This window comes from Pleurodeles waltl, chromosome 3_1 (genome assembly GCF_031143425.1).
Source record: "Pleurodeles waltl isolate 20211129_DDA chromosome 3_1, aPleWal1.hap1.20221129, whole genome shotgun sequence".
Classification (NCBI taxonomy): domain Eukaryota; kingdom Metazoa; phylum Chordata; class Amphibia; order Caudata; family Salamandridae; genus Pleurodeles; species Pleurodeles waltl.
In genome coordinates this window covers 1335507420-1335534820 of record NC_090440.1, presented here as the reverse complement: position 1 = coordinate 1335534820, position 27401 = coordinate 1335507420, and the positions used below count along the sequence as shown (strand labels likewise).

The following is a 27401-nucleotide window of genomic DNA, read 5'->3' as shown; positions in this document are numbered from 1 at the left end:
CATCGGTCTCTCCTGTTTGCTGCCTCATTTTCACTACCTTCTCTTCCTCTCCTCCAGTTTTTCTGAGTGCTTTCTCCCCTGCCTTCTGCCTAATTTTCACTGCTTTCTCCCTTTTTTCCCTATGTTTTTCTGTGTACTTTCTACTGCTTTTTGCCTCCGTTCTTTCTCCGTTCATTCTTTTTCCCCATTCCTGCCTGCTGCCCATTTTTCCACCTCCGGCCTAGCCCCACCCACCACTTCCCTCCTCCTAGGACCTAGTTAATGGAGGCTGCAGTGCAACCACGCCAAAGGCAAGCCCATTTGTGCCTGTCCCTGCCTGGACCGTGCATAGCACTAGTACCCCTAACTCTTCCACCCCACGAAGATACACCACCGCTGACCTCCGAGTCCTGGACTCCGGATGCACTAACAACCACTGCTGCCGCTCATCCCCGCGTACCAACAGAGAACCATTCTCCTGCTGGCACTGCTGCCTCACCTTCAGCACCGAAGCAACCAACGTACCCAACACATCGACCGAGACCACCAAAACATAAACTCCAGTGCATCCTTCTCAGCGCACGTTCATCAGTTAAATAAACCACTGAGGTTTGGGGCACGATCTGCTCTCTCCCCCCGGACATCATCTTCCTCACAGAAACCTAGCCCAACCCCGCCGCCACACCAGACATCGCCACCGCCATCCCTGAAGGTTTTTAGATAACACACCGGGACCAAACCAACAAGCATGGAGGCCGAATCGCCATCATCCACAGGGACACCATCTGCTGCATGACTTCCCCTGATGACCTGACATGGGTAATGGAACACCTCAACTTCCAACTCCAAACAGACAGAAAAAGCACCATCAGAGGCACCCTTGCCTACAGACCACCAGGACCATGCCTCAGCTTCTGCAACACCATCCTGGAAATCATATCCCGCAAGCAATCAACTTCGAGCACTACATATTCCTAGGAGACATCAACTTCTACCTCGATGACCCCAGCAACTCCAGCTCCACCAACCTCCTGGAAAGCTTGAGCAAATTCCGCCTCAAGCACCTTGTCACTGACCCTACTCACATCGCAGGACACACTCTACCCCCCCATCTTCACCTCCAGTGACAGAGTCAGGTTCGTCCACACCACTCACCTGGTCTGACCACTACAGCATACACTTCACCATCTCTAGGCCCACATACCCCAGCACTGTGCCCCTGATCCACACAAAGAAACTGGAAAAAGGTGTCAGAAGACCATTGGAGCAACACTTTCTACTCCCACCTCCCAGACTCTACACACAACTCTGAATAAGCAGCAGAGAGCTCCTTCCAGTGGATCACAGAATGGCAGATGAAAGAAAGTGGTGCATCAGCAAAAAAACAGAGCACCGCACTACCTTCAGGACGGCTGTCCACCAGTACCACCACCTCCTGAAAGAAACCAATATGAACGCAGTAGCAGACCTTATCAAAGCCAGCACAAACCTCAGCAAAGTACTCTTTGCCATTGTGAAGGAGTTCAGCAATCCCGCAGCCACAGAGAAATACATCACTCTCTCCCAGGAACTGCGCAACAACCTTGCGGACTTTGTCCATAACAAGATCTCAGCTATCTATGAAAACTTTGAGCACAAACCTTCTGCCGCAGACAGCATCAACCAGCTCACATGCACAGACACAAACCCCGAACACCTTCTCACCCACTGGGAACTCCTCACCAGGCAAGGCACTATCTCCATTTTGAACTCATTACTCTCTGGGGCCCCCACAGACCCTTGCCCCCACCACGTCTTCAACCTCAGAAGCAAGACACACGCCCACAAGCTCAGGAAGGTCCTGAATACCTCTATCACTGTGGCCTCCTTCCTAAGGTCTGGAAGCATGCTGAAGTGAGGCCCCTCCTGAAAAACATATCTGCGGACCCAGCTGAATTGAAGAGCTACCGGTCCATCTCTGATCCCCTACCCAGCAAAAGTCCTTGAGCAAGCGATCAACCAGCAACTCGCACAACACCTAGACGACCACAGTCTCCTGGACCCCTCCCAGTCTGGACTTTTAGCTAACCACAGCACAAACCCAGCCCTGATTGCAGCACAGATTTCATCAGAGCCCTCCTGGACTGTGGGGACACAGAAGTCCTCATCCTCCTGGACCTGTCCGCCGCGTTTGACACCGCCTCCCACCACATCCTGATCAATAGACTCCACCACATCGGGATTCAAGGAAAAGCACTCAAATGGATCGCCTCATACCTCACCGGAAAAGCCCACAGGATCAGTCTCCCACCGTCCTTCAGCCCAACCCTCTTCAACACCTACATGACCCCCCTGGCCGTCACCATCAGATCACACAGATTCAACATCATCTCCTACACCAATGACACACAGTTCATCCTCCCACTGTCGGAAGATCCCTTCACCACAAAAGCTAACTTCCACAGATCAGATGCATAAGGAACATAGTGGATTAGAAGAAGGACAACTGTCACCAAATCAATACCGAAAAAATTGAAGTCCTAACTTTGGATACAACACCTCTCCATGGACTGATACATGGTTGCCGGCAGTGCTTGGCACCCCCCCCCCCACCATCAGACCACGACTGCAATCTCTGCACCATCCTAGATAGCAAGTTATCCATGAAGAAACAAGTTGACGCAGTCTCATCTGCCTGCTTCCATACCCTTTGCATGCTCCAAAGGATCCTCAGGTGGCTGCCAGTAGGCACCAGAAGGACCTTCACACAGGCCCTCATCACCAGCAGACCAGACTATTGAAACACGCTCTATGGAGGAATCACCGCACACTCCTGAAGAGACTTCAGACAATACAGAACTCAGCTGCAAGGCTCGTACTCGACCTCTCCAGAATGACCCACATCATACCTTATCTCAAAAAACGACACTGGCTCCCGATTCAGAAGAGATGCCAGTTCAAGATGCTGACCGACACCTAAGAGTCCTAGGCAATATACGTAAGTGTAAAACTGTAATAGGGAGTATGATTGTATTTGCATCTGTATCCCACCTTCACTGATCTCCTGCATGGACAGAAGTTGCTACTAAAATGATTGTTATTTTGGTGGTGGGTGTATGTATGAATATATATGGTATTTATGTAGTGCTTTACAGAGCCAAAAGTCAGCAAAGCGGTAAACAGGATCAAAAGGTAGAATAAAATCAACAAGTGATAAAACTATAAGTGCATTTTGGTGTAGTCTTCACTAAAGAGATTCCTTTAATGGACATTGCTGGGGCAGTCCTGATAGAATGACCTCCAACTCCACATCAGAGCCTCCTCCTCTCTTCTTGAACTCTGCAAGAAGCTGAAGACCTGGCTTTTCAATTAACCAACCTACCATAGACCAGGCTAAGGACACACACCTGCTTAGTGCCAAGACACCCTCACAGGTGATAGTGTGCTTTGCAGATACGCATGACATAACATAGAGGGCTATTGTTTTAGTTCCGGGTGCCTTTTCTGTTTCCTTAAATTTCTTAGTCTGCAGTCTGAAAGTATTTTGGCTATGGGTGTGCTTAGAACCAACAGAGATGGTAAGCTTGACTGCAAAATAAGCGGGCACTGATCATTATGAAATTAGAAAGGATGCTGCAAGCTTTTAAGATGGTGCAGGCCGGCTAGAGAAGCCAATGGAGTTCAATAAGGATGGGGTGATGTGACCATATTTCTTCAGGCCCCTGGTGAGATGTGCTATGGCATGTAGGATGCCCTTAAGAAGTGCAGTGAGTAGTCTGGAATGCCATGGAGCATGGAGTTAACTCCATTCAGCTGGGTGAGTATGAGTTCATGAACAGCAGTTCTGAAATCACTGTCAGGAAAAAACAGTTTCACTTTCCTTAGAAGAAAGCACTGCTACCACGCTGTCTTTGTGTTTTTTTGCAATGTGTGCCTTGAGACTGCTGACAAACAGCTTCCTTTTTAGGTGAAGCCTACCAGACAGCACAACTGTCTGGATTACTAAAGACATCTTATGGACATGTGGAGTTTCCCTTGGAATGCATTCCGCCCATTGCTTATCATTGACTTTGTGGTTCGCAGCTCATGTCCTTGCTTTCTGTTTGCTGGCTCTATTTGTTTTAGGCTGCCCAGCCTGATTTCATCCCCCTCAAAGAGAATGCCTTATTTACTGTATCCTTCAGAGTGCTCCCTTTCTGTAAACAGGCCTTTAAATCTTGTTTTTATCTTGTCACATTTGCTGTGCATTCAAAGACAGAAGTCAAATGTCAGGCTATGTCTTTCTCTGACTTCAAAGTGAGAGGATGTATGTGACAATCTTGCTGTGAAAGGCTTTTCTAGCACATAACAAAGTTTAAATGTCTGTAATGAACTATGCACATAATTCAGAATATATCCGAATTAGGAAAACAGAAATCACATTTTTTGTAATTATGAATTGTGGTGGAATTAAATACTTTAATACGGTCAAAAAAATCAATACACAAGGTGATGACATTACCACACATTGTTTGTGTGCTGTACACTTTTATCACTACAACTGTGTGTGTGCGCAAACTAATTGGCCATTTCACTTGAAAATGTGTTGTGTGTAATGGCAGTGCACTACCACACCATACATACACCAATCCACTCACCACCACTCCATGCCACTGCACTCCACTATGCACCACTCCCTTTCTAAGCCACTAACCATCACTGCTCTCTGACTCTGCACCACTCCAATGTACATTAATGCACTCTGTGTCCCTCTAAAATACTGTGCACCTCTCTGATTTATGCCAGTGTGCTCTATGCCACCCTGCACCAGTGCACTGTTCTCCACTGCATTCTACAGCACTCCAGTCTAGGCTACTCCATTCTGTTCAGCGGAACTCCACACCACTCCACTCTACTCTCACTATTCCGTGCAGCACTACTTTGCAACACTGCACTGTATGCCAGTGCACTCTACTCAGCACCTCTCCTCTCAATGCCACTGCACTCTACGCCACTCTATTCTACTCTGCACAACTGCACTCTACCCTGCACTACTTCCCCCTACCCTGCACCACTCCACTCTACGCCACTTCACTGTACTCTGAAACAATAGACTCTACTCCACTGCACTCTACTCCCCTCTTTGTCACTCAACTCCTCGCATGCCACTCTGCTCTCTGCACAGGACTCTACACCAATGCACTGTACACTACTCTGCTCAAAACCAATTCACTGGACGTCACTGCACTCTACGCCAATCTACTCTTCAACACTGCTCTCTTTGCCACTATACTGTACTCTGCAACACACTTCACCATTGCACTCTACATCACTGAAATCTACGCCTCTCTGACTCTGCACCACTGTACTCTTTGCCACTCTGCTGTATTCTGCACCAATTTATACTACACCACTGCAATGTATGCCACTGTACTCTACAACACTTCACTCTCTGCTACTGAACTCTGTCACTGTAGTCTGCACCACTGCGCTCTGTGCACTGCACTCTACTCTGCACTATTCTACTGTACTATACGCCAGTGCACTCTGTCACTACACTTTATGCCACTCTACTATTTATCACTCTGCTACACTGCACTCTATGCCACGACAATCTACTCTGCACCTCTCTACACCACTCTATGCTACTGTACTCTTCGAAACTCTATGCCACTGCACTCTATGGCACTCTACTCAGCACCATTGCCCTTTAGGCCTCTCTAGTCTACTCTGCACCACTCTAATCTACGCCACTGCATTCTCTGATGCTGCAACACTACTCTACAACACTCTGTGCCACCTTAGAGACTCTATGCTACTCCACGCCACTCTCCTCTATGCCACAAACCTTTAGTCGTGTTGAACAGCAGTCACACTGGTGTACAACATGGCTAAAACATATTGGCAAAGCCAGTAGCTCTTGCAAAGGTGAGACCTATTGCTTGTTATATGATGTGGCCTTTCGAGCCACTGCAGCAACAACAGAGCCAGCAGGTTAAATACTGCTGTGGCAGAGGGCGGTTTGGAATTAACAGGTGACCGCAAAGATGCCAGTGTCAATGAGGTCAAAGACGTGCCATGAACAATAAGCATCTGCAGTTTAAATTTGTGCATCTCCTTTAAGGTACCGCTGTTTCGAGGCACAAATTTGACCCTAGTCAAGATGATTTATGGAAGCACTCCAGGGCATATGAAGCAGTCTTTTAAACAATACATCTGACCTGGAAGTGTCTTCTGATACATACTTTTCGGGGTAACCTTTTTGATGCTTTGAATGCTATGAATAGCAGTTTTACCCTTTGGTGCCTTTCTGGGTTATGTAGCTGTGTCGGCTCTCGGCTGCAAATTTAGCACCAGCACAGGGGGCAACACGAGTGTGCCATATTCTATTAAATACGGCGCATAGCTGTGTTTTGAAAATGACGGGGCATGGCGCTGCCAAATGTGGTGCAGTGTCGCGATCTGTCATTTTCTTTTAAATCTGGGCCTAAGAGTGGTGCATTTTCTTCCTGGAAAGGGGGCAGCGTGGGATGTGTCTTTGCGGCTGCCCTGAGTGCTCGTTTCGGATGCCCTGCTCGCTCCTGAGCATCTCACAGTGGTATTTCAATGTATGTCCATGGAGCACTGGCCTCTGGAGTACACTGCTGTTAATGCACAGTGCGCTTGCCCTGCCTGCTCGTAGCTGACGGCACAGCTCTTCTTGTTGCACGATCAGTTTGCCTCCTCTTCTGCCCTGCATCATACCCCTTCCTTTGCGGTGGTGATTTTTGGACTGCTACACTTCAGAGGGACATAACTTCAAAGCCACCTACCACGGCAGAGGTTTTTTTCCTTCTGCAGGGCTGTCAGCATGTTCTAGCACTGATCAGCGAAAGTCCTTGCCCAGCGACCTACAGTTCTATCCCGTATTTATCACAGTTTGCAGACTTGGATGAGAATTCTAGAGATCCATCTCTGGAGCTGGCTTCAGGAAGTTTCTGACATTTTGTTTGTTGTCTCCAGGCTGGTCCGACAACCGTCTTGTGTGGTTTACACTTGGCAGGAAGAGTGTGGGGGTGGGTGTCCCTTGACAGGAGAGCTTGCAGTGGATGAGGCTGCTTTAGGGAGGTCCAAATATAAGCAGACAAAGAGCCAAACACTGAGTTTTCACGGGTTGGAACTAATTTGTCAAACAAGTCACATGCGGCTTCTTCCTCCATGATTGAGTTCTTTTTGGCTGCCGCAGGGCCAGTCCAGCTTGCCGTTCTAGCAGTTGAGCAGTCATCTCAACTCCTTGGACGAAGCCAGAATGAGCAATAATGTTAATTTCGTGATTCAGTAAATCTTTCTTGCATTGTCAATATATTTTTATTGTTTACATAGTGCGCACACACTATGATTCTTGCTGCTACTTCTTATCTTATCCTTAACAAAGCATCAACTGCATCTCTTTAAAGAAGACAGCTCTACATGAAGCGATCCATGAACAGGATGCTAAAACATATCATCTGATTATTGGATTATTTTCTCTTCCTCCTTTTCTCTCTGGCCATTAACATAAAAGCCCTAAAGGTAGTCGCCTGAAGCCGGCAAACTGAGAGGTTCTCTATCTTCTTTTTACCTTCAACTACCTTAGCATTATTTTTCAATATGATTTTAACAGGGCTTTTGACAAACGATTATTTTGATTTGTTTATCGCTAATACACACATTCTGTCTCCTGAACGTTGAGGGTTTCGCTGATCTTTAGGTTTGATATGTAACAGGACTTGCACCATTTAAGCTGAGCGCACTGTATTTTATACCTGATCTAAAGGACTTAGGTTCAGCCTCCTTCAGCCAATACTTCTTTGGCTGGCTCAGAACCTTTAACCATTGGCTTGGGATATAGTCATCCTCGTCTTGGATCAGCCCATGCAGTATTTAGCCCCATCTTCTTTTTTTATTAGATGTATCTTTCTACTTCCATTGAAATGCACGAGGGACTATTTTACATCTGAAAAGTTCACAGTGCTGTCTCATCAATGCGTTTGATACACAAAGCAATTTTTAGGTCTGCGTTAGCCAAGATCTTTTGATGTTGCTAAACATATTTATTTATTCATAGGGGCTTTCAGCCAAGCCTTCTTCTTCCATTGGACTTTTTTGTGCCATTCATATTTTTCTTCCACCCACTACAGAATGGGTTATGTGGGTCAGCCCACTTCTGCAATCGGCTAACATCCCTGTGAAAGGTAGCATTCTGCTCTTTCTCATCTTGATACCAAGTTGCTCCCCTTCTGGCCAAGGGCTAAAATGGCAGTGTTTTTTATCACAAAAAAAAAATGCGTTTTCAGACATTTTTTTCATATTGTCAAAGGCCCAGAAACTCCTCAATAAGAAAGTTTTACAAAAACTATGACAAAAACAAAACAAGCATTGACAAAGCCAAAAAGCTGGCAGCTAGTGCCAGATCTATTTGCTCTGCTAGCGCTTGCTTTTGTTTTGCTGTGCAGCAGGCACTTTTTAGGGTCGAGCCTGCGTCGCATGCACTTGCGAGACGCTTTAGTGGATAGAAAAGGGCTCGGACCCCGTCCATGTTACATCAGTGTCTTTCATTGGTTCGTGGGCTTGCCTTTCAAAATCTGCTTGCTTTCATTAGTGGAAGGCATGCATACGTCATGCCTTTTCCGGTGGTTAGCCCTCCTTGAGCGCAGTGACCAAGTACTGAAAACATGCGAGGCTCGCTGTTTCCCGTCCGGTTTGTGGATTACTTTTTATCTTTTTTTCGCAGCGCGATCTCGCTTGGCAGAAGTCCAGCGCATTGCATGACATCGACCCTGTTACATAGTTAATTGCACTTTTGCCGGATACGTACATAATTGCACTTTTGCCGATAGGTTTCACTACGAGTGAACTGTAGCAGCGCAATCGCACCCTTTTTTGCATTTTTTTTTTAACCTGCATGCTGTCCTCTACTGTTCGTACGAGTGAACTGTAGCAGGTCCGGTTGGGAGTTTACAACTGCTAATAGCTGTAACTCGGAGAAATGCGTTACAAATGCTTGTTATTATTTTTGTCTGTGTTCCAGTGCAAGTCTATTGTTTTTTTTACTAGTGCTTTGTTATTTTTTTGTATTTCCATGGCACATAGCTTCCTTTTTAAGAAACCGGCATGGGTCATGGCCCGCTGTTTGCATTTCTTTTAAACTCTACTGCAGTTGCTTTTAGCCCACTGAATACTCTGCCTCTCACCAACTGTAACTGCCTAACAGGATTTTGAGGGTATGTCACACCTAAAGATCTCCTTACATCGCCTTTCCACTCTCATCTGGCAGTATGACACCGAAGTCTTTATTTGCATAGCTCCCCTATCCAGGTATGAGGAATATGGCTTTGGTGGGCTTGTGTGAGAGCCAACTGAATACATATCTAAATTCCAAGGTTTACATTTCTGATTTGCCTTTCCCATTTTTCCTTTGAGATTATTGAATCTCAAGGATCATAAAATGTATTTTTGCTTCTGATTCCAAAATGCCTTGCATGGCCCAGTGCATTGAGCGTTAATTTCACTTCACATAAATGAGATAAGCCTCCACTTTGGCAGCTCATTAAGCTCCCTTACACCAGTGGTTCTCAAGTCCTGCTAAGTCAACTTTTAACGAGATTTCATGTAGCACAGAGGAAAGGTAGGTTGAATGTCAAATCTTCAAAATCATCATCTGGAAGATATAATATGTCCGAAATAGCACCTACAAAAACACCACACCACACCACTCCACTGAGTGTAAATTTTCAATTACTAACTGAAATGCGGCAATACTTTTTCTGAACGATATTTAGAATATGGTGATCCAGACAGACAGTAATTGGTTAGAATATTGGGGTACCATACTGTTGGGGAATAATCCTATACTACCTATTATTGTTTTACCTGTTGGGACTAAATAGATGAAACTATGGGGAAAAACAGACCTAAATCACTTTTATTAGGGGTCATTTCACCATTCTTACTTCTTACGCCTTACTTCTACAGTCAGACGATTCACCAACATATGTACCATTGATCAAATAAAAGAACGTGTTGTTAAAGGTGCGGGCATTGGGGATGAGGGGATTGCACTGTGCACTCCCCTCACTGCGCATGTATGTTTGGCCGGCGGTCTCGGGGGGCGGCCAAACATACATGCGCAGTAGGCTCTCTCCAGCTCAGCAACACAGTTGCCGGGCTGGAGAGAACCTGCACAGGCTCTTAGTCTGCCTGGGAGTGCCCTGGCTGGGCGCTCCCAGCCAATCCTGACGCTGCTTTGAGCAGTGTCTGGATTGGCCGCAAGGCAGGCAGGGAGCCTGTGCCTGCAGTCTGCGATGAAGGAAAGAGGAGCAGCGCGAAAGAAGAGGTACGTTTTTATTTTATTTTGTATTAAATTTGAATCCCCAACGCCCCGCCCCTTCAGAGGACAGCAAGACGCAACTGTAGCTCACTATATTTCAAACAGTGTTCTAGGCTCAGGTCCCCTTGGCTGTTAGCCGATTGGCTGTTAGCAGTGAGATTCTGTCAGCTGCTCATGTTTTGTGATTCGGACGTTAGGTTGGAAGAGGCTGGGCCAAGGCAGTCATTTAAGTGGCACAGTCATGGGAGAGAGAACTCTGTCACCCCCCTCCCATCAGACCCAAGAGAGAGTCACGGTCTCCACAAAATTCATTTAAAAACAATAAAATAGTGTGTTCAGCAACAGGGATGAAAAGTACAAAAGTTATAGTGTGTTGAGCAGCGACAACATCTTCAAAAAAGTGTGTGAAGTACGTCAAGTAGGTTGTGGGGTCTATGGTTTTGTGAGAAGCAGGATCAGATGGGAAGGATATGTTTGTTGTAGGGACTTCTTCAGTGTTGTTATGGTGAGTTGTATGGCCTGTTTGGGTTCGATATGTTAAGTGAGACTGCTGAATGTTAGTTGTGGGGAGTCATGCAGAAAGGTGGGAAGTATAAAGAGTGTATTGGTATGTGTGATTTGTTCTTGTGAGTTTGTTGTGGAACGCTATATGAAATTTGTGCTCCCATAGAATACATTGTTGCTTCTGCAATATTCCCAGGTGCACAACTTCCCTTCACAGATTTTGTTGTTGGTGGCAAAGTGTGGCGGAACACAACAAATTCTGTGCTAGGGAATGTGATTGTTTGCTGCCAATGTAACATTACTGATGACAGTGCTGTCATTTCTTCCAGCAATACCTGAGGCCTGTGGAGGATGTGGCAACCTCACAGGACGACTGCTACAAGTTTGCCATCTCCCAATCATCTACTGGGACCGTGATGGGAGCAGTGATCATGGAGGGCTTCTATGTGGTCTTTGACCGTGCTCGCAAGCGGATCGGTTTTGCAGTCAGCTCCTGCCATGGTGAGGATCTTAATTAGCTGTGTGGGAAACCCAAAGTGGGTGAAGAAGTAGAGAACAGGTTCTTGGCAAATAAAATATGGTTACTGAGTCCGCCAGAACATGAAGAGAACATCATAATGTCTGCATTAAACAGAGTAGTGGCAGGTGAGATCAACTTGTATGCAGCTGTGCTGGTGAGAAGCAGTTACATGGCTCTTCACACGAGTGTCATTTATTAAGGAACCATTCTCGAAAGAAAATTCACATCATTCAGTGCATCTTAGGACCCATTTTAAACTTACTTCTTAGTTTTCAAAGATGCTTCATTTAACTTGATCCCATACCCAGCATATTCTAATAGATAGTACCAGGGCCATAACTTATTTTTTGCAGAAAAGGTTCAAAATGATCTCATGCCAGGATTAGAGTACTCTTTGGGTGTATATGATAGTGATGGTCAGAGAAACGCTGTTTTGATGGGTTATGTCGGAAAGCAAGAGGATTTTGCTATATCTTCCCAATAAAGTCCTCCCAACCCCAAAAGGCATCAAAGTTGTTGCAAACCGATAGTGAAGGCACCTACCAGTTTCGACTACATTGCTTTTCACAGATTTTGCCAATGGTACCTGCTGCACTGTTGTAAGTAAAAATGACATCAGACCATTCCATCTTCTCTCACTTCGTACCCCTCTACTCAGTATAAGAGGAAAGATTATTGTGCAGTGCACATCAGGACATTTTAGAGGAGGGGCTTGACAGGCAAGATTCCAGCCTCAAGTTAGAGGAATGTTTTTTGCACACCAAAAAATAACAAAGGGCACCTATTTAGACTGAAGTGCATCACGTTGGCGGATAAGCCATCAACGCAAAGCAGGCAGGCATTTAATATTTATACGTAATTACACAAATAACATTTCTGGGGGGGTGCCCATTGGTCAGCCTCACTATAATGCAAAAGCAGACCCCTGGAGGTACTAAATTAGGTAGGCAAAAAAAATCCCTATTTCCTGACAGAGCCTCTTGACACATGACAATGAAACACCGTAAAATTTCAAATTAAGCCTCATACTGTGCACAAATATGTAATGAAAGACATCTCTATTTCCCCACCAGAGAAGCTTGTGACAACGCCCATTCACCGTCATAAGTAGTCATACTTCAGCATAACAGCCAGTGAGTGGTAATAAATGGATTAGCCACAATAACGACGAAAGATCCATTCAGAACTAGTTAACAATCTACAGAATATTAAGAGATGTACTGTATGTCATACTTTGCCTCTTGATGTAGGTCTGTGTATGTGAGAGTCCAGATATTTTCCTGCAGTCTTCTCCTTAACAAAAGAGGACTCTCTCTCTACTTACAGCTAGTGAATGAATAGCTTGCAGAAGATGGTGCAGGAAGTTCTTAGTGAGGTGAGAGTCTGTTGCGTAAGTCCAACGCAGACACCCTCATTTTAGTGTGGATAACATCAGCATTTTCTTCCAGATAAGTTGCAGATTATGCACCTAATTTTCAAAAGCACTGGCTTTAACATCTGTCAACCGGATGAAACAGAAACATTACTTTACAATTCCTATGTACATTCTCTTACAGACACCACATAACCAGGGATACCTGTAGGCAGCGACCAGAATCCTTATGAGTGTCCAATACCAGAAAGGACGACTAGATAGGTGTGTGTGTGTGTGTGTGTGTGTGTGTGTGTGTGTGTGTGTGTGTGTGTGTGTGTGTGTGTGTGTGTGTGTGTGTGTGTGTGTGTGTGTGTGTATATGTTCGATGGCATGTGTAGCTGCAGATACACATGCTGTGCACATCCCGCCATCTGGTGTTGGGCTCGGAGTGTTACAAGTTGTTTTTCTTCGAAGAAGTCTTTTCGAGTCACGAGACCGAGGGACTCCTCCCATTTCGACTCCATTGCGCATGGGCGTCGACTCCATCTTAGATTGTTTTTTGTCCGCCATCGGGTTCGGACGTGTTCCTTTTCGCTCCATGTTTCGGGTCGGAAAGTTAGTTAGAATCTCGGAAAAAACGTCGGTATTGTTTGCGTTCGGTATCGGGTTAGCTACAACAGATTGACACTGAATTTTGAAGAGCTCCGGTGGCCCTTCGGGGTTTTTTCGATCCCCCGTCGGGGCCTGGTCGGCCCGGCCACGTGCGACTTCAAGGCTGATGGAACGGACCCGATTCCGCTTCTGTCCAAAATGCCATAACAAGTATCCGTATACGGATTAGCATCTGGTCTGTAACTTGTGCTTGTCCCCAGAGCACAAGGAAGATACTTGTGAGGCCTGTCGAGCGTTTCGGTCCAGAAAGACGTTAAGAGACCGAAGAGCCAGAAGACTGCAAATGGCGTCGACGCCGACAGGACAAGAGGTTTTCGAAGAGGAAGAGGAAGCTTTCTCTATCCACGAGTCGGACTCGGAAGAGCTCGAAGCCGAAGAAATGCCGAAAACCGTGAGTAAGACGTCGAAACATAAGACTCACGAGAAGTCAACAAAAGCCCAGTGGACGCCACCGCCAACAGGCCATGGCTTAACCCAAAAAATAGGTGACCGAGCCAAGGCACCGAAAAAGGGCACGCTGGTGTCGAAGTCATCCGACTCCGGTCGAGATACCGCCACACAGCAATCTCGGACCCAAGACATCGGCTCAAAGAAATTTCGGCACCGTGACAGCGGCACCGAACAAATTCGGCACTGAGAAACCTCCACGCCGAAAATTACAAAGGTTTCTTCGGAGCCTAAAAAGACATCCGAAAAAATTTCGGTTCCGAAACATCCAGCCTCGGAGCCGAAAACAGGTTCCTATACAGAGGAACAAGGATTGTCCTCCCAAATGCAAAAACATAGATTTGGAGAGGAACTTCAAGCTGTAGAGCCAGACTATACTCAAAGAAGGCTCCACATTCATCAAGACACAGGGAAGATAACCACTCTTCCCCCAATTAAAATAAAAAGAAAACTTGCCTTTCAAAAAAAGGACAAGGAGCCACAGGCAAAGGTGGCAAAGAAAACAACTCCACCACCGTCTCCACCACCATCAGTGCACACATCACCAGTAGCAACTCCACCACTGATGCACTCCCCGACTCATACTGCCATGAGTCAAGATGATCCCGATGCATGGGACCTTTACGATGCTCCAGTATCGGACAACAGCCCAGACTCGTACCCTGCCAGGCCGTCCCCTCCTGAGGACAGTACATCTTACACACAGGTGATCGCAAGGGCAGCTGCTTTCCATAACGTCACCTTGCATTCCGAACCAATTGAGGATGACTTTTTGTTTAACACGCTATACTCCACTCATAGCCAATACCAAAGACTACCTATGCTCCCAGGAATGCTAAAACATTCAAAACAAATCTTTCAGGATCCTGTTAAAGGCCGAGCCATAACTCCAAGGGTGGAGAAAAAGTACAAGCCACCGCCAACAGATCCTGTTTATGTTACAACCCAGTTAACACCGGACTCAGTAGTTGTCGGGGCAGCTCGTAAGAGAGCAAACTCTCATACCTCAGGGGACGCACCACCTCCAGACAAAGAGAGTCGCAAATTTGATGCTGCGGGCAAAAGGGTTGCAGCACAAGCAGCAAACCAATGGCGCATTGCCAATTCACAAGCACTTTTGGCAAGATATGATAGAGCTCACTGGGATGAGATGCAACATTTGATAGAACACCTACCCAAGGAGTTCCAAAAAAGAGCACAACAAGTGGTGGAAAAAGGACAAAGTATCTCTAATAATCAGATACAGTCTTCAATGGATGCAGCAGATACGGCTGCAAGGACAGTAAATACTGCTGTAACAATAAGAAGGCACGCATGGCTGCGCACGTCAGGTTTCAAGCCGGAAATTCAACAAGCCGTGCTAAATATGCCATTTAATGAACAGCAGTTGTTTGGGCCGGAATTCGACACTGCTATTGATAAACTCAAGAAATACACTAATACAGCAAAAGCCATGGGCGCACTCTACTCCCCTCAGAGCAGAGGCACATTTCGCAAAACACCTTTTAGGGGAGGGTTTCGAGGACAACCTACAGAAACCACAACATCTCAAACAAGGCCCACTTACCAAAGCCAATATCAGCGTGGAAGTTTTCGGGGGCAATATAGAGGGGGACAATTCCCAAAAAATAGAGGAAAATTCCAAAGCCCCAAAAGTCCTCAAAATAAGCAGGGACTTACAAGTCACACATCCCCATCACATAACACCTGTGGGGGGAAGACTAAGCCAATTTTACAAACATTGGGAGGAGATAACAACAGATACTTGGGTACTAGCAATTATCCAGCATGGTTATTGCATAGAATTTCGCGAATGCCCTCCAACAGTCCCACCGAAAACACACAGTATGTCAAAATAACATATAAATCTTCTAGGATTAGAAGTTCAAACATTGCTCCAAAAAGAAGAAATAGAATTAGTACCAAAACAAGAACTAAATACAGGAGTTTACTCAATGTACTTTCTGATACCCAAAAAGGACAAAACTCTAAGACCTATACTAGATCTCAGAATATTAAATACATACATCAAATCAGACCACTTTCACATGGTTACATTACAAGAAGTAATCCCACTGCTCAAACAACAAGACTTCATGACAACACTGGATCTAAAGGATGCATATTTCCATATACCAATACATCCTTCACACAGAAAGTATCTAAGGTTTGTATTCCAAGAGATACATTACCAATTCAAAGTGTTGCCATTCGGAATAACGACTGCGCCAAGAGTTTTTACAAAATGTCTAGCAGTAGTAGCTGCACATATCAGAAGGCAGCAAATACATGTGTTCCCGTACCTAGACGATTGGTTAATCAAAATCAACACGCAAATACAGTGTTCACAACACACAAATTATGTCATAGAAACCCTACACAAACTAGGTTTCTCAATCAATTACTCAAAGTCACACCTTCTGCTGTGTCAAACACAGCAATACCTAGGAGCAACAATCAACACAGTAAAAGGAATTGCCACTCCAAGTCCACAAAGAGTCCAAACATTCCACAATGTAATACAAGCCATGTATCCAAACCAAAAGATACAGGTCAAATTAGTAATGAAACTCCTAGGCATGATGTCCTCATGCATAGCCATTGTCCCAAACGCAAGGTTGCACATGCGGCCCTTACAACAGTGCCTAGCATCACAGTGGTCTCAGGCACAGGGTCAACTTCTAGATCTGGTGTTAATAGACCGCCAAACATACATCTCGCTTCAATGGTGGAACAGTATAAATTTAAACCAAGGGCGGCCTTTTCAGGACCCAGTGCCACAATACGTAATAACAACAGATGCATCCATGACAGGGTGGGGAGCACACCTCAATCAGCACAGCATCCAAGGACAATGGAACATTCAGCAAAGACAGTTTCGTATAAACCACTTAGAACTGTTAGCTGTGTTTCTAGCGCTGAAAGCATTTCAACCCATAATAACCCACAAATACACTCTTGTCAAAACAGACAACATGACAACAATGTATTACCTAAACAAACAGGGAGGAACACACTCGACAAAGTTGTGTCTCCTAACACAAAAAATATGGCATTGGGCGATTCACAACCACATTCGCCTAATAGCACAATTTATTCCAGGGATTCAGAATCAGTTAGCAGACAATCTCTCTCGGGATCACCAACAGATCCACGAATGGGAAATTCACCCCCAAATACTTAACACTTACTTCAGAATGTGGGGAACGCCACAAATAGATCTATTTGCAACAAAAGAAAACTCAAAATGCCAAAACTTTGCATCCAGGTACCCACAACATCAATCTCAGGGCAAAGCACTATGGATGAACTGGTCAGGGATATTTGCGTACGCTTTTCCCCCTCTCCCACTTCTTCCATATCTAGTAAACAAGTTGAGTCAAAACAAACTCAAACTCATACTAATAGCACCAACATGGGCAAGGCAACCTTGGTACACAACACTACTAGACCTTTCAGTAGTACCTCATGTCAAACTGCCAAACAGGCCAGATCTGTTAACACAACACAAAAAACAGATCAGACATCCAAATCCAGCATCGTTGAATCTAGCAATTTGGCTCCTGAAATCCTAGAATTCGGGCACTTAGACCTCACACAGGAATGTATGGAGGTCATAAAACAAGCTAGAAAACCTACCACTAGACACTGCAATGCAAATAAGTGGAAAAGATTTGTTTATTACTGCCATAATAATCAAATTCAACCTTTACACGCATCTGCAAAAGAGATAGTAGGATACTTACTACATTTGCAAAAATCTAACCTAGCTTTCTCTTCCATTAAAATACATCTTACGGCAATTTCAGCTTACCTACAAATTACGCACTCAATTTCATTGTTTAGGACACCAGTCATAAAAGCGTTTATGGAAGGCCTAAAGAGAATTATACCACCAAGAACACCACCAGTTCCTTCATGGAACCTCAACATTGTCCTAACACGACTCATGGGTCCACCTTTTAAGCCCATGCACTCTTGTGAAATGCAATACTTAACGTGGAAAGTTGCATTTTTAATTGCCATCACATCTCTAAGAAGAGTGAGCGAAATTCAAGCATTTACCATTCAAGAACCATTTATTCAAATACACAAAAATAAAGTTGTTCTACGGACCAATCCTAAATTTATACCAAAAGTAATCTCACCGTTCCACTTAAATCAAACGGTAGAATTACCAGTGTTCTTCCCACAGACAGATTCTGTAGCTGAAAGAGCACTACATACATTAGACATCAAAAGAGCACTAATGTACTACATTGACAGAACAAAACTAATTCAAAAGACAAAACAACTATTTATCGCCTTTCAGAAACCTCATACAGGAAATCCAATTTCAAAACAAGGCATTGCTAGATGGATAGTTAAGTGCATTCAAACCTGCTATCTTAAAGCTAAAAGAGAACTGCCTATTACACCAAAGGCACACTCAACCAGAAAGAAAGGTGCTACCATGGCCTTTCTAGGAAATATTCCAATGAACGAAATATGTAAGGCAGCAACATGGTCTACGCCTCATACATTTACCAAGCACTACTGTGTAGATGTGCTAACTGCACAACAAGCAACAGTAGGTCAAGCTGTACTAAGAACATTATTTCAAACTACTTCAACTCCTACAGGCTGAACCACCGCTTTTGGGGAGATAACTGTTTACTAGTCTATGCACAGCATGTGTATCTGCAGCTACACATGCCATCGAACGGAAAATGTCACTTACCCAGTGTACATCTGTTCATGGCATTAGTCGCTGCAGATTCACATGCGCCCACCCGCCTCCCCGGGAGCCTGTAGCCGTTTAGAAGTAGATCTTAAACATTTGTACATTTGTAAATATATTACTTAAAACTTTATTATGTACATACGCATTCACTCCATTGCATGGGCACTATTACTAGCATACACAACTCCTACCTCACCCTCTGCGGGGAAAACAATCTAAGATGGAGTCGACGCCCATGCGCAATGGAGTCTAAATGGGAGGAGTCCCTCGGTCTCGTGACTCGAAAAGACTTCTTCGAAGAAAAACAACTTGTAACACTCCGAGCCCAACACCAGATGGCGGGATGTGCACAGCATGTGAATCTGCAGCGACTAATGCCATGAACAGATGTACACTGGGTAAGTGACATTTTCCATATAGTATATATGAAGGGTATCAGTAGACAATCTTATTTTTAAATATGTGAGAGGAAAGTACTATACATTTTCTTTTCATAGACAATTTTACTTCATGGTTTAAGCAAAAGCATCCTCTTATTAGAAAAAGGTGCACAACTCAGGCACACTAACAATTAGAGAAAGATTTATACACTCTGAGTTTACACGAAATGCTTGATTGGTCACACACCATATATTAATAGCTGACTTGGAGTCCACCATGGACGTTTGCACCAGATGGCGCGGAACACAGGCAGTGACACAGCATACAACTTTAAGTAGGTGTTTGACTTCTGGTTTTACCAACAGTTATGCAGTAAATAATGTTGGTAGAATCAGTGCAGACAGATTCATGTCTGAATGGACAGGGACTTTTTTTCCTCCATTTTTAAGGGCTTTGACGCCTTTTGGTTTTGGGTTATACTCGGAGGGCCCCAGGCAGTTTGTCCGTGGCACTGGTAGGCAGAGGTGTGAAATCACTGAAAGTAACTCAAAACACACCATATTCTCCAAATTAAAGGGAGTTAGTGATCATGATTTACAAAGTAGTCTCATCCTGTCTGAGAATCTTTGAGTCTACAACTAAAATGGCAATCCAGCACGCAGTGTTAGGGGTATTGGGAGGAGGGTAATTGTCAGAAGTCCTTGTGAGGGGCTGTGTTACCTCAATTTTTTATTTGTGTTCCAGTTTTAAAAATGCTAGTAAAACAATATATCCAATTGAGTTAAAAAAAAACACAGATCCACCACAGCAGCCACCTGAAAAAAGTATTTCGTTCACAAGCACCAAAACAACACCATGAAGAGCACAAACACTTTGGAACATGTTTAAATAGAGGTGTGCGAAGTTGTAAACTCCTTCCTTTGGAAACTTGGTGGAGCTTTATTTAAAACTTCACAAAGTTTATAAAGTTTAAAAGCAACAAAACAGAGCAAAAGTAGTTCGACAAGGTAAAACACACAGCACAACCCACTTCTACTCATGGAGGTTTCTTTCAGAAATTTGTTTTTATGAGTTATAGTCTCAGCCAGAATCCACTCCCACTTTCAAAAAATAATTTTATTGTTAAACAAGCTCTCAGTAAAAATCCACTTTTAGTCGTAGAATTTTTTTGTAAAATGTTTTTTATAGTCCGAAGTAAAATAAATGTATCTAGCAATTGTGTTGCAGGAGTATTTGCAAAGTTTACAAAACTTCCCAACCTTTGCAAAATTTGTTTTTCTAAACTTTGCAAACTGTTAAAATTTGAATTTCATCGAGATCTAGTCCAAACTTGAATGCAGACTGGCAGAACTGCCAGCAGTGCATCATTCTCACAATGTAGTTGCAGCTGCAGAACTTTACATAAACCATGGGCATAGAAAGGAGGTTCAAGTCTACCGTAGAATCTCAGAAATTGTTATTGTAAAACTAAGTTTTTCAGCTTCTGTGTGTAACTCTACAATACTTTGTGTTTCAGGTCATCCTGCATTGTAACATGTCACTAGTAACGTATTTTGAACTTTTAAATCTCACTTTCTCCGTATATCTGTCACTGATAGCTAGAAATAATACACATAAAAAATGTGGCGGGGGAAACAGGTTAGTTGTTGCGGGTACACTCACTTGAGACTTGACCCAAACACTATTCCTAGTTCCACATGCAATATTAAATTGATAAGAATATCAGGAATTCCTCCTTTTCAGAAGAGGTGGTTTCACCACTTAATAGTGTCATGCTTCATCATAGACCACCACTCCACCCCGGTAGGACAATGCTACCAGGGCGGACTCAACCTCTTGGTTCAGGCCTACCAGAGGGAGTTTTTAGATAAAGTTTTCTAGATAATGCTGGTATCAAGGTCTCTTAAAATACCTAGCGGACTACTGGTAATTTTACCTTTAATAGTAGTGTCCACTGGTATGGTAAAAACAAAAGTAGACAGTAAGCATGAGTGAAATGGCTCATCTCGTCATTAAAACAGCCAACTTGTTTCTGCCAGCCCTCGGAGCCTGTATTGGTCTGGGGCATTCATCAGGGCTATGGATCCCTATCTATGTCTTCACAGAATATCATCTAACTATTTTAGGGGTTGAAACAATTAACACACTCAAGTTCTACCTGAGTTGCAATGATCATTTGAGAACCTTATAACAATGGGTTAGTGGCCTCTAGTCTGGGACAGGGGTGAATCCCTTTGTAGCCACACATTTGTCAAAGAGAGCATTGCTTGAGTGCACCTGAATGATGCCTCTCCCAGCAGCTTGTCCCAAGTCCAACGTAGACCATCCAATAGAGAAAGATACACAAAGCAAAGAGGGAAGAGGTTGTGTCTGCCCGAGGCAGATTTTCCTTTGTGTGACAAACAAAGAAAGTGGGTGTTTAGGAAGAGGAAAAACCAACCCAGCTTATGAGCTCTGATCATATTAGGTAAATGTGAGGCTATATTGTGACACAACATGTTGCACAGGACTCACGTTGCCTTTTGGGCTGGTAAATCTAGGGCATCATTCCACAAGGCTCCTTGTGCAAGCACAGTTTTATATGACGAGTTATGTGTAGGCATACCTACGAAACACATACACTCAATGAGCTGGTGCCTGTTCATCTATCTATCTATCTATTCCAAAGCACTGAGTAAACACAAGTAGCATCTCATCTCACATCACAGTGGGCTGGCAAAGCCATACATAGTTGGAAGAAAGCATTCCACAATATTCGACCTGTTATAAAATCCTAACCTCAGTCAGTTATTGTAAGTTTGGGGTACTTACATGTTGTAAATCTTGTCCTTACATTTAGGAAGAACCTTTTGTATAGGGGTCATGTGCGTATCCAAAATTTGTATTGTGAGATATTTATGTACAGCAAATATTTTTGAGCCTATGCTTTTTGTAGTCTGTTTTTGCATGCAAATGGTTTCAAGTATCTTGTTCTGTTGAATTTGTAATGGTTATTGATGGCCGTTACTCACATAATCTACTGCCCTTGCTGTAAAGCTAACCACACTTGTATCAATAACATTTTTAATGCCAAAGCCCCTAGTTACACTGCAGTTTTAAAGTCCTTTCTGATTGAAGCTTCTAGCTGCAGATTCCTTACCTTTGAATTTCCTAGGAATCAGACTGGATCCAGAAGATTTTCATGAGCAGCACCCCTGAGTGCCATCAGGTGGCATCGATCGTCTCCACATGTATCATTGACATTGTCCTCACGGGAAGTGACATCGCAGTACCTAGATAGGTATCACCCAAGGCGTGCTGACATCAGTTTATTTCTTTCTGGACCAGCCAGTGCTGATCCAGAGAAGGGCTACCACCATTTATTTTTTTACTGCCGTTTTCGACATTGTGTCATGAATTTTTGAGGATTTCCTCATGGTTTATAGATCATGTCATATAGGAAGACCAGATTCAAGCCCAGTGGAGTCTGTCGTTGGCCGATGTCGCTGGCAGACCTGCCCCTTGTTTGCCTGTCATGTCTGAAGAGTGACCATGTCGTAAAATCAAACTCAGATTGCCACTCAATGCACCCAAAGACCCAAAGGCTTTGAGGGAGTGGTCCCTAAAGCTCATGGCAGACTGGCAGAAGCATTCATTCAATCAATCAAATATTTTTAGAGCATTCTACTCACCTTTAGGGTCTCAAGACACTGAGGGGTATGTCCTCAGGGTTCAGTCGAAGATCCAGGTCTTGAGGTCCTTTCTGAATTGAGGTAGCAATGGCGACTGTCTGAGGTAAAGAGGTAATGTGTTCCAACCCTTTGCTGTTAGGTAGCTGAAAGATCTTCCTCCAGTTGAGGACTTGTTAATACAGGGTACGTTGGCAAGCGACTGCTGGGATTAGCTGAGAGGTGTGGAAGGGGAGTACCAGGTGATGTGGTGGTTGAGGTAGCTGGGTCCAATGTGGAGGGCTCTGTAGGCGTGTATAAGGAGTTTGAAGTTGATCCTCTTCTTGATGGCGAGTCAGTGGAAGTATTCAGGTGTTCTGTGATGTGTTCTCAGCGAGGGATGTTCAGGACGAGTCTGGCGGCGGCATTCTGAATTTTTTGCAGCTTGCTCTGTTTCTTGTTGGAGGTTCCGTTTTGAGGGCTACCAGGAGTCGTCCCAGGCTGAGAAGGAAGGTCCCAGAATGAGGATCTTAGTCTTGTCAGAGTTCATCTTAAGGAAACTCTCCTTTATTCGTGTGGCGACTGCTTCCATCCCGTCTCTAAAATTCTTCTTGACTGTTGAGGGGTTCTCGGTTAGAGTAATGATCAGCTGGGTGTCACCAGGGTAGGAGACTATGTTCATATACCGTAGCTTCTGACGATAGAGGCGAGCGGGGTCATGTAGTTGTTGACCAGTGTGGGGCTCAATGAGGATTCTTGGGGTACTCCATAGCTGATATCTGTAGGTTATGACAGGTGTGGCTGGAGCCTGACTTTCTGTGTTCTGCCTGTCAGGAATGAGTGAATACATCGAAGGGCCTTGCAGCTTAAGCCTGCATTGTGGAGTCTGGGCATTGAGTGCAGTGGGACACTGTATCGAAGGCGGCTGAAAGATATTGTAGGATGAGGGCTGCTGTTTGGCTGTGGTCGAGGAGGGAGCGAATGTAGGAAAGTACTCTTTCTTGGCATGGTTACCCCCATTTTCTGCCTGTTGTCAGTGTGTTTGACTGTGTTCACTGGGATCCTGCTAACCAGGACCCCAGTGATTATGCTGTCTCCCTTATAACTTGGTAACTATTACCATTGTCACCCCGCATTTGGCATATTGGTGCCCCCATGTAAGTCCCTAGTATATGGTACTCAGGGTATTGGGGTACCAGAGGATTCCCATGGGTTGCAGCAAATATGGTTCCACCCATGGGGAGCCCATCCACAGTGTTCTGCAGGCCTGCCATTGCAGCCTGCGTGAAAGGGTGCATGCTCCCCTTTTCACCATGGATCACTGCACCAGGTCACCATAAGTCACCCCTATGGCAGGCCCTCCTAGCTTAGAGGGCAGGGTGCAAGTACCTGTGTGCGAGGGCACTCCTGCATTAGCAGAGGTACCCCCACAAACTCCATTGCCATTTTCATGGACTTCGTGAGAATGGGGGCGCCATTTTATGCGTGTATTAGACATAGGTCACTACCTATTTCCACCTACACAATGGTAACTCTGAAACTAGGCATGTTTGGTATCAAACATGTCGGAATCATACCCCAATACTGTTGCCAGTATTGGAAGTATAATTCCATGCACTCTGTGGACTCCTGAGGGGACCCCCAAAGTTTCTCCTACCAGTCGTCCAGGGTTTTCCAGGCAGCCCAAGCTGCTGCCACCCCTCAGACAGGTTTCTGTCCTCCTGCTGCTTGAACAGCTCAAGCCCAGGAAGGCAGAACAAAGGATTTCCTTTGGGAGAGGGGGGTAATACCCTCTCCCTTTGGAAATTGGTGTTACATGGCTTGGGAGGGGTAGCCTTCCCAAGCCACTGGTATGCTTTGAAGGGCACATTTGGTGCCCTATATGCATAAACCAGTCTACACTGGTTCAGGGACCTCTAGTCCCTGCTTTGGTGCGCAACTGGACAATGGAAAGGGGAGTGACCACTCCCCTGTCCATCACCACTCCAGGGGTTGTGTCCAGAGCTCCTCCAGAGGGCCCCTAGGTTCTGCCATCTTGAATCCAAGGTGGGCAGGGACCTCTGGGAGCATCTGTGTGGCCAAGCCAGGTAGGTGAGGTCCGAGCCCCCTCCTGATAGGTGGTCTACTGGCTAGTTGACCAATCCCCCTTTCAGAGCTATTTAGGGTCTCTTTCTTGGGTGGTTCCTCAGATTTGGTTTGCAACTTTCCAGCAGGACTCCTCTGCAATCTTACTTTGACTTCTAGGCACTGGAACCGCAACTGCACCGACAATCTGCATTCACGAAGAAGACTCTTTTTGGAACATTGTTTCCATAGCTCCTTCCAGCTTCTGCAACATTTCCCGAGCTGTGCTTCCTCTGAGGGCAGCAAGTCTTCAGCCTGCACGAGGAGGAATCTTCTTTGGAGTGAAGGAGCCACTCTGCTGCATCCACAGACACCTACTGCAATGGCGACCGGCTGCGTTGATCTCCTCTCATTCCGAGCAGCGTGGATCTTGCATCACGGGTGGTGGTCCGGAGTTGTCCGCTTGGTCCTCTCTGCCAACTCTCCAACTTTGGTGAAGGTAAGCCCTTGCCTTCCCATGCAGGACAGTACCCCTGTGCACTGCGTCTCTTGCAGCTGCCAAGGCTTGTTTGCATCTCCTCCAAGGGATCTTCAGGCTGCGTGTAGCTCCAGCCCAAGCACTCCTTCCTGCGATGCACAGCCCTCTGTGTGTTTCTCCCGTGGTGTGGGACCCTTCTCCAGTTGTGCTGCAGGGGCTCTTTTGTAACTTCTGTGTACCTGGCCTGTGGGACTCCTGTGGAAGCTGCCTTTGCTGGTGAAGGTCCCCTCTGACTCCCCCTCCTGGGTTGAGTCCTCCTGGGCCTTCCTGGTCCCCAGCAGCTCCACTTGTTGGTGTAATTCCTTCACCAACACCTGACTGCAACTCTTCTTCCGTCGTCTGCATCCCTCAGGAACTCGTCACCGACTCCAGGAATGCAGTGCTGACCTTCTTCACGTCACTGTCAACCAACTCCTGCCTCCACAGCTGGGTGGGTAGTAGCTCCTACTCTTCTGTGACATCTGGACGTGGTCCTCTTCTTCCACAGGTCTTTCTCTTCAGGAATCCATCGCTGGTTTCTTGCAGTCTTGTCTGGGTGTTGCATTTTCTTCATTTTGGGCTGTTATGGGGAAAATCTAGTAATTTACTCCTTTCCTCCTGGTCGCCAGGGGGCACTGTGATACTTACCTTTGGGGTTTTCTAGTACCCCAGCTCCCCTCTACACATTCCACTTACCTAGGTGGGGGTCCTGTGTTCGCATTCCATTTGTTTTGTATATTATTTGGGCTCCCCCTAGGGACACTGTTGTCTAACTTCATTTGCACTGTTTTCTATCACTTTCTATGCCTATTGCTGATAACTAGTGTATATATTTAGTGTGTTACTCACCTCTTAGTGGAGGGTTGCCTTTCTAGTACTTTTTAGGTATTGTGGCACTAAAATAAAATACCTTTATTTTTGTAACACTGAGTGTTTTCTTTCATGTGTGTAAGTGCTGTGTGACTACTGTAGTAATGCATGAGCTTCGCATGTCTCCCAAATAAGCCTTGGGTGCTCATCCACAGCCACCTCTAGAGAGCCTGACTTCTAGACACTGCCTACACTACACTAATAGGTAGATACCCACCACACAACAGGCCAGCTTCCTACAGCAGATGTCATTTGTAGCAGCTAACAGGGCGGATTTGGTGATGTGGTTAGTTCTGAATCCTGAATGGGAGATGTCCAGGGTGTTGTTGTCCTCGATGTGTTGGCTGAGCTGAATGTTGATGCTTTCTTGGCGACATAAGCTCGAAAGGGCAACAGCAAGATGAGGTGGTAGTTTGTGATCCGTTGGGTTGGCTGTGAATTTCTTCAGAAGTAGGCGGATCTCGGCGTACTTCCAGTACTCGGGGAAAGTTGCTAACTCTAGGGAGCAGTTGATGGTCCTGCAGAGTTCGGGTGCGATCGAGGCGCTAGCCTTGTTGAAGATGTAGTGTGGGCAGGAGTTGGTAGGGCCCCCTGAGTGGATGCTGCTAATGATGGAGTAAGTCTCATCCGTCATGAGGGGGGATCCAGGCGTGCAGTAGTCATAGGTGTTCAGTGGATCCTGGTAGGGGCGTTGTTGGTGAGTTCAGAGAGTCTTGGGGTCCGAAGCTGTTGTAGGTGTCTTTGATTTTACGATGGAAGAAGGTGGCTAGTCTGTCGCAGAGATCCTGAGATGTAGGGATGTTAGTGGTCTCAGCTTGTGGTTTGGCAAATTCTGTGATGACATTGAAGAGTTCTTTAGTGTTGTGTGTGGTGGCGTTGATACGGTACTGCAGAGCAGTTTTCCTGGTGGATCTAATGAGGCCATGCTGGGGTCTTGTGGCAAATGTGAAGTTTGCATCGTCTTCCGGGGATTTGCTATTCCTCCACTTCTTCTCAAGCCTCCTGCATATGTGCTTTGATTCCTGGAGTGCGGGGGTGAACCGGCTGGCTTTCTTGGAGGAGTGTGTTCGATGGCATATGTTGCTGCAGATACACATGTTTGGCACAGTCCGCTGCCTGGTGTTGGGCTCGGAGTATTACAAGTTGTTTTTCTTCGAAGAAGTCTTTTTGGTCACGGGACCGAAGGACTCCTCCCTCTTCGGCTCCATTGCGCATGGGCGTCGACTCCATCTTAGATTGTTTTTTTCTGCTGTCGGGTTCGGACGTATTCCTTTTCGCTCCGTGTTTCGGTTCGGAAAGTTAGTCAGAATCTCGGAAGAAAGCGTCGGTATTGTTCCGTTCGGTATCGGGATAGTTAGGTACATCGACACCGATCATCGGAAGACTTTGGGGTAGCTTCGATTCCCCCATCGGGGCC

General features: G+C 45.4%; 1 protein-coding gene across 1 annotated transcript in view; it reads left to right on the top strand.

Moving 5' to 3' along the window:
- Nucleotides 1-27401, top strand: part of BACE1 (beta-secretase 1) — a 164468-nt gene that overhangs the window by 97115 nt on the left and 39952 nt on the right. The window contains exon 8 of the mRNA XM_069224716.1: nucleotides 11119-11290. Coding sequence (XP_069080817.1) covers nucleotides 11119-11290 — 172 coding nt within the window. The remainder of the gene's footprint in view (nucleotides 1-11118; nucleotides 11291-27401) is intronic.